The sequence below is a fragment of the Salmo trutta genome, chromosome 11, assembly GCF_901001165.1.
Source record: "Salmo trutta chromosome 11, fSalTru1.1, whole genome shotgun sequence".
Classification (NCBI taxonomy): domain Eukaryota; kingdom Metazoa; phylum Chordata; class Actinopteri; order Salmoniformes; family Salmonidae; genus Salmo; species Salmo trutta.
The window spans coordinates 20,089,669-20,097,081 of NC_042967.1; the positions used below are offsets into that span (position 1 = coordinate 20,089,669).

The window sequence follows — 7,413 nt, forward strand, 5'->3', positions numbered from 1 at the left end:
CTTGTGGTTAGAGCATTGGGCTAGTAACTGAAAGGTTGGTGGATTGAATCCCAGAGCTAACAAGGTAAAATTCTGTTGTTCTGCTGTTCCTAGGCTGTCGTTGTAAATTATAATGTGTTCTTAACTGACTGGACTAGTTAAACGCATTTAAAAAAAGCAGACTAGAACCCAAACTCATGTTAGCCTGGGTTCCAGTCTGTTTGTACTCTTATTCCACTATTTCCACTCTCCGTCATCAAAACATTGCAAGGAGTGGCTTTTCGGCACAAAAAGCTGTGTTCTTTGAGAGGTTGTAGAAAAAGATGGATGGTTGACTACTTGAAACAGTATTAGTTGGGTAGTTTCTAAGGTGTCAGTGTTTTTTTGTTGTTGTGATTAACATTTTGTTGATTTTTCACACACACACACACACACACAGTCGTGTACAACTAGCCTTGTGGGAAACCTAACCCTAAATCTATCCCTAGCTCCTAACACTAACCCTTAAGGTAATTCTAACCCTAACACTAATTCTAAACTGAACCATAAATCCCCTACAAATAGCATTTGACCTCGTGGGGACTAACAAAATGTCCCCAGTTGGTGAAATTTTGGTTCATTTACTATTGTCCCCATAAGAATATTTAAACACGTCCACCAAACATATACTCACACACAAAGTCCTGACTTTTCAAAAATATGTTTTGTTTTCCTACCTTGTCAGGACATTATAATAAAGTAGGAAAACACACATTAATCACACACCAACAAACAGACCAGACACTACACAGCTACGGTCTCATTGATGACCCTGCTTTTTCCTTCATCTTCTCTTTCTTCTCTCAGTGGAGTCTGTCAAAGGAGGAGATCTCAGGAGGGGGAGGAGGAGACAGCAAGGAGGAAGATGAAACCTTTCCTACAAAGACTATAGCGTCCCTCCTTTCAACCCTCACAGCCCTGTCGGTGAGACTTAATTGATGCTGCTTTTGACAATCAACCAAATTGTTCGATTTGATTAGGGTATTTCTAATGATAAAATAGTCAAGCTTATCTACTATCAGAATTCTGTCTTTGTGCTAGTTGTGGTGTGTATATGTTTACATATAGTAGGTCCCATAGCATAATCACGTCATTTGTATATTTGAAGCTTGTTTTGTTTCTGGTCTGCTTGATCACTACCAGGCATGGAGTATTTCTGGTCCCCAAGACAGGCTTCTTCTGCAAGTTGTGTTCTAAGTTCTACAGTGGAAATGACAAGGACAAGAATAACTTCTGCAGGACCCTGAAACACCATCAGAACCTGGAGGTGAGCACCCCAAACAACCAACCAGCGACAACACTGAAAAATCAATCACCAATCAGCAAGAATATTTTGACAATCAGAGGTGGGGAAATTTAGTCAATTCAGTTAGTAAACCAAAATTCCCAAAGCATTGTTTTAATTGTACAGCTGACACTTTTAATTACCCCCTGTCCCCCGTCCCCCCCGTACCTGGTGTAGATAGGAGTAGGCAGGAGGAAGTCACATGTTTAGAAGTACTGAATTTATTCAAGCATCATAAAACAAAACGGGATGAAACCCAAATGCTGTTGTGCTCAAAATATATCTTCATAAACAAAAAGGCACAGGGCGAACCCAAAGTGCAAAATATATAGTACTCCGGAAATAGTAGGAGAGATTCCTCAGAAAAACAAGTAACATTATTTATAAAACCCTCTTAGGCCTCACTCTCCCCTGTCTGAGATACCTACTGCCTCCTTCATCTTCCACATACAACACCTGTTCTGCCAGTCACATTCTGTTAAAGGTCCCCAAAGCACACACATCCCTGGGTTGCTCCTCTTTTCAGTTCGCTGCAGCTAGCGACTGAAACGAGCTGCAACAAACACTCAAACTGGACAGTTTAATCTCAATCTCTTCATTCAAAGACTCAATCATGGACACTCTTACTGACAGTTGTGGCTGCTTTGTGTGATGTATTGTTGTCTCCACCTACTTGACCTTTGTGCTGGTGACTGTGCCCAATAATGTTTGTACCATGTTTTGTGCTGCTACCATGTTGTGTTGCTACCATTTTGTTGTTATGTTGTGTTGCTACCATGTTGTGTGTTATGTGTTGCTGCCTTATATGTTGTCTTAGGTCTCTCTTTGTGTAGTGTTGTCTCTCTTGTTGTGATGTGTGTTTTGACCTATATTAATATTGTTTTTATTATTATTTTTTTATCCCAGGCCCCGTACCCGCAGGGGCCTTTTGGTAGGACTTCATTGTAAATAAGAATTTGTTCTTAACTGACTTGCCTAGTTAAATAAAGGTTAAAGAAGAAGAAAAAAATCGCATGCCCATGACATCAACCTCTCAGTTGATGCGCTGAGGTAGGTATATGCCGTCTGATATAGCGGGCTGGGGGAACTCAACGACGAAACGGAAGTCCCCCGTGAGCGTCTTGATGGAATGTAGTGAGTTGGCTAGCTTGATAGCAAATTAGCTGTAAAGTCGACGAATTGCCCTGTCAAACATTGAAGATATATCGGGTGGTCTTTAAATATTTATCCAACGATGCCAGGTAGCTACGTTTTTGTTGCGCTACTGGCTGCTGTGCATTCCAGATACAATTTGACCTGAATCGTGTGTGCATGTCACGCAGTTAGCCTTCGAGCTAAGTTTGGTCTAGCTTGTTTCTACCACTACCAGCTAGCAACCTGCTAACAGTTTCATAGCTAGCTATAAAGACAATCCAAGGTAGTAAGAAGGCTTTGCGAGTTACAGATGACGTAACATTCACTCTGTACATCAAAAACAGCTAGCTAGTCAAGTTTGTCCATGTGTGATCTAATATGCGTGTTTTTATGTATTTCAAGTTAGCAAGCTCGCTAGCCAAGTACCTTTCTTGCTCGCTAGTAGTATGCCAAAGCCTTTTTCGTAGTGTGATTGCTTGATGTTAGTTATCTAGTGAATGCTAACTTAGATAACTCGTTTAATCAGTGACTTAATGGCTACAGTAAATTTAGTCGAACCTACAACCCTTTTTATCACAAATTATTTTCAGGCTGCTTAAGTTGGCTATCTAGTTAGCGCTAGTTTTCTGAGTTCGCTAGCTATCACACTAGCTAGCTACGTAGTTAGCTAACGTTGTCTACTAACTAGCAAACTAACGTTGTTTACCAACTACTACGCTAGCTACTGTAACTAGCTCACTAGCAAACTGACAATACTCAGAATAGGATTTGTGCTGCGATGAATGGTAATGTTAGCTGTAACTAACGTTACTCCAGTTAGCTAATTGTCTGGCTGGCTTGTTGCAGCTGTGACACGCAGGTAGGCCTCGCTCCATGTGGGGTTTGTCATCACTTTTTTTTATCATGACATGTGCATCCTTCAATGCTGACGATACTGGTAACGCGTTAACTAGGTATTGTTGAGTTCTGCCGTTATAACGGTATCAACTGGCTAGTTAGTAGTTGTAGCCACGTCAGCTGTAAGCGCAGCCACTGACTCGCTACTCTTGGTCTATAACTACTATGATACTAGTAAATATTATGATAACTAGCCTAGCACTTTCATCTGTGATACTACTAGCTAAGTAGTAAGTCAAATAATGACATTGCACTTTATTAGCGTTTTGGCAATATCTACTTTTTCATGGGTGGGTAGATAACGGTTTAACGTTCTACTCTTATGTTTTAGGTACGTTTTGTGACTTTAATGTTGATTAAACACGTCATTTATTCAGTTTACCCAAACTTAGCCTTACTGTCAATTTGAAAACCATTTGCTTCATTTTAAAGTGGGTTGCCATTTATGTGTGTGTGAAACCGTTAACCCTACAGAGCCTGCGGAGATGAACAGTCCTGAGATGGCGAAAACACCAGGCGGCAGCAGTGCCCCCGGGAAAGAGAATGTGGCCAACGGGCACAAGGAGGGAGAGGTGGGCAACAACAACAACCCCTTCGCTGACTACATGTGGATGGAGAACGAGGAGGATTACAACAGACAGGTCAGTGATTTAGGACCACTCTTTATGTACGCGTACGTGTGCACACAGAGACACATGGACACAGTGATAAACAGAGGGACACCCACACAGATGTACAGACCACACACACACACTAAAAGGTGAGGAATGTTGCCCTGGATAGATATTTCCTGGACTTGTACACAGATCTAGAATCAGGTTACCCTACTGTCAGGATCAAGGGGCATGTTCATTCTTCGTTGCAGATTTTCTCAAGCTCTGTTAAGTTAGATGGGGAGTGACAGTCATGCTTTAAAGCAAAGAAAACGGCTCGTCTAGCACAAACGGTAAAAAATTAAATAGAACCCATATTACATTGGAGCATTGTGGTCCACATGATCCAGCATCCCCGTGGAACGCTTTGGCCACCTTGTAGAGTCCATGCTCCGATGAATTGAGGGCAAAGGGAGGGGTGCACCTCGATATTAGAAAGGTGTTCGTAATGTTTTGTACACTCCCCTCGAACCTGGGCTGCCCTCCAGTGCTCTTTGAGAAAGAGGCGAGGATAGAGGGCATGAGGAAAGACCATATTAAGAAATAATCACCATCTACTGCTGATTTGTAATCCAGCCCTATTCTTTCTCTATTGTGTGGTCATCCCAGGTGGAGGAGGAACTTCTGGAACAGGAGTTCTTAGAACGCTGTTTCCAGGAAATGCTGGAAGAGGAGGATCAGGATTGGTTCATCCCCGCCAGAGACCTCGCCCCGGGGGTGGGGCATATTCAGCAACAGCTCAACGGGCTATCTGTCTCCAACGGCAACGCAGATGAACTCGCGGTAAGTCCTGTCAGAATGTTTGTCCGTTAGAATGTGTCACAGTCTGTTTACTCTCTACACGAGCAGCATGTCTGATGAGCGTCGTCGACCAAAACGTCACTATATTTATAGGGCCAGTTTCCCAGACACAAATTAAGTTGAATCCTGGACTAAAAAGCATGTTCAATGGAGATTCTTTATTCAGTCCAGGACAAGGATTCATATTTTGTCCTGGAAACCGGCCCTTAGAGTTCACCTGAGAGTTAAAAGGCTGAAAAGTTCAGTATTTGCTGTGGAGTGTCATCCACATTCAGTACCTAGATACCTTAAGTAGCCCATCTTCTCCAGTTGTTTGATCAGACACCATACCTCTTCTACTCTTAGGGACGGTCTCTCTTCTCCAGTTGTTTGAGCACAGACCCGATACCACTCCAACTCTTGGGCCCGGTTTCCTGGAAAAAGATTAAGCCTAGTCCTAGACTAAAGACCATGCTGAAAGGAAATTCTCCATTGAAATAGGTTTTTAGTCTAGGGTTAGGCTTAATCTGTCAGGGAACCGACCATCAGCTGGAGACACTATCCTGTGGTGCGTGTTACAATCCGAACCATCTGTTCGGTGTCTGCTCTTGTCAGTTTAATGTTGAGGCCCTGTTATTTTTACCTGTTCATACAGGTCTGGGTCTTTTTTTATTTGCACCGATACTAAATCTCTCCTCTCTTTTTACAGCGCAAGAGCAGCTTGAACCCAGAGGCGAAGGAGTTTGTTCCGGGAATGAAATACTAGGGTCCTCCCGCCAGTAGGGGGAACCCTCATAAAGACTCTTTGTGACTGCTGGCTTCCCAGCAGACACCCTTGCACTCGCCTGCTTTTGGGCTGTGTGGGGTACATGGGGTGGGGTTGGAGGGTGGGCTGGGGTATACTCTTCAATAAGCTTTTGGTCGCATTCCCCTGCTCAGTCGTTGCATGCATCAACCTATGGTTACGTGCCAAGTCATCTACTGTGCCGTCGGGCACCAGATTGCTATGACATGTGGTTAGCTGATAAATAAAATACCTATCCAGGAGTTGTAAGATCTGGAATGCGTCAGCACCGTCTGAGTAGGGGAACACAGCCTTTTATTTCCGTTTTGTTCCTATGTGGTTAACTAGGCAAGGGGCTGTGATGGGAGAAGGGTGGGCAGGGGCCATATCAGTATAAAATAATCCTATTGGACAGAATGGGGGGGCCATCAGTATAAGATTTTCTTATTGGACAGACGGCAGAACTGGAGGTCAGATCTGCATAGGAAGTTTGGTGTTTATTTTTGTTCTTTCTCCTCGATCTCAAGTGCAGCCGTGTGAGTCTGTCGTCGTGGCTGGAGATTTGTCTCTCCCCTGATCATTGTTGCAGTTTCTTTTTCTTTTTTTTCTCTTTTCTAGATGTTTTTCTTTTCCTCAGAGGCTGGTTTTAGGGTAGGTAGTGTGTAGGGGCGAAGTAGGCTTGGCAAAAGATGGACAGACTGCAGTGTACAGAAGGATTGGATGGAATCTGGCTGCAGGGTTGGAGCTGACTGGCAACTTGAAACCTGCGAGGGATTTCCGTGGCAACAATTTAGTTTTTTCGTTTGGTTGATATGTAAAAACTTGAGTTGAAATCCTGTCAGTTTGCGACTTGCATTAACAAATGAGGACAAAGTATGATGGAATAAAGATCAGGTACCCTCTGGGACTTTGGTGTCTTGTTTATTGTTTTATATACAGGTTTATAACCTGATTCCAGACCTGTTTGTCCTCTTGTCAGCACCATTGCTGTCATTGTGAGCCCAAACATGGTATGACAGTGAGGTTGCATGATGGTACAAGAAAACTCGCACTACACCAAACCCCTATTCACATCGACGGGAACGCAGTGGAGAAGCTGAAAAGCTTAAAGTTCACTGACAATCTGAAATGGTCCAACCACACAGTGTGGTGAAAGCGCAACAGTGCCTCTTCAAACTCAGGAGGCTGAAGAAATTTGGCTTGGCCCCTAAGACCATCACAAACTTTTGCAGATGCACAATTGAGAGCATCCTGTTGGGCTGTATCACCGTCTGGTACAGCAACTGCATCGCCCACAACCGCAGGGCTCTCCAGAGGGGGGGTGGTCTGCCCAACGCATCACCGGGGGTACACTGCCTGCCCTCCAGTACACCTACAGCACCCAATGTCACAGGAAGGCCAAAAAAAATCAAGGCCATCAACCACCTGAGCCACAGCTGGGTGAACGGGTAGATAACCTAGCTATCAGTACAGGTGCATCAAAGCTGGGACCGAGAGACTGAAAAACAACTATCTCAAGGCCGTCAGACTGTTAAACAGCCATCACTAACTGGCTACACCCCGGTTACTCAACCCTGCACCTGCTGCCCTATAGACATGGAATTGCTGGTCACTTTAACAATGGTTACATACTGTTTTACTCATTTCATATGCATATAATGTATTTTAGTCAATGCCACTCCAACATTGCTCATCCTAATATTTCTTAGTTTCATTATTTTACTTTAAGATGTGTGTGTATTGTTGTGAATTGCTAGATACTACTGCGTTGTTCGAGCTAGGAATGCAAGCATTTCACTACACCCGCGATAACGCCTGCTAAATATGTGTATGTGACCAATATGATTTGAAATGTAAACGTT

At 43.5% G+C, this 7,413-nt stretch overlaps 1 protein-coding gene across 3 annotated transcripts; it reads left to right on the forward strand.

Moving 5' to 3' along the window:
* The first annotated feature begins 2,327 nt into the window (after positions 1–2,327).
* LOC115202412 (polyadenylate-binding protein-interacting protein 2B) lies at positions 2,328–6,458 on the forward strand. Of its 3 annotated transcripts, none has more exons than XM_029766545.1 (4): positions 2,328–2,437; positions 3,809–3,975; positions 4,597–4,770; positions 5,477–6,458. In XM_029766545.1, exons 1-4 carry the CDS (start codon positions 2,362–2,364, stop codon positions 5,531–5,533), a joined length of 474 nt encoding a protein of 157 aa, XP_029622405.1. In that variant the 5' UTR covers positions 2,328–2,361; the 3' UTR covers positions 5,534–6,458. The 3 variants fall into 3 exon arrangements, with proteins under 3 accessions (XP_029622405.1, XP_029622406.1, XP_029622407.1); XM_029766546.1 differs by having other exon boundaries at positions 2,375–2,544; XM_029766547.1 differs by lacking the exon at positions 2,328–2,437 and adding an exon at positions 2,621–2,720.
* Positions 6,459–7,413: the final 955 nt, after the last annotated feature.

Bases quoted from the DNA above. Each gene is read 5' to 3' on its own strand.
- LOC115202412 (XM_029766545.1), top strand. From the start codon at position 2,362: ATGCCGTCTGATATAGCGGGCTGGGGGAACTCAACGACGAAACGGAAG. The intron at 2,438-3,808 runs GTGAGTTGGCTA...TTAACCCTACAG, and splicing joins GAGCGTCTTGATGGAATGTA to AGCCTGCGGAGATGAACAGT. The intron at 4,771-5,476 runs GTAAGTCCTGTC...CTCTTTTTACAG, and splicing joins GCAACGCAGATGAACTCGCG to CGCAAGAGCAGCTTGAACCC.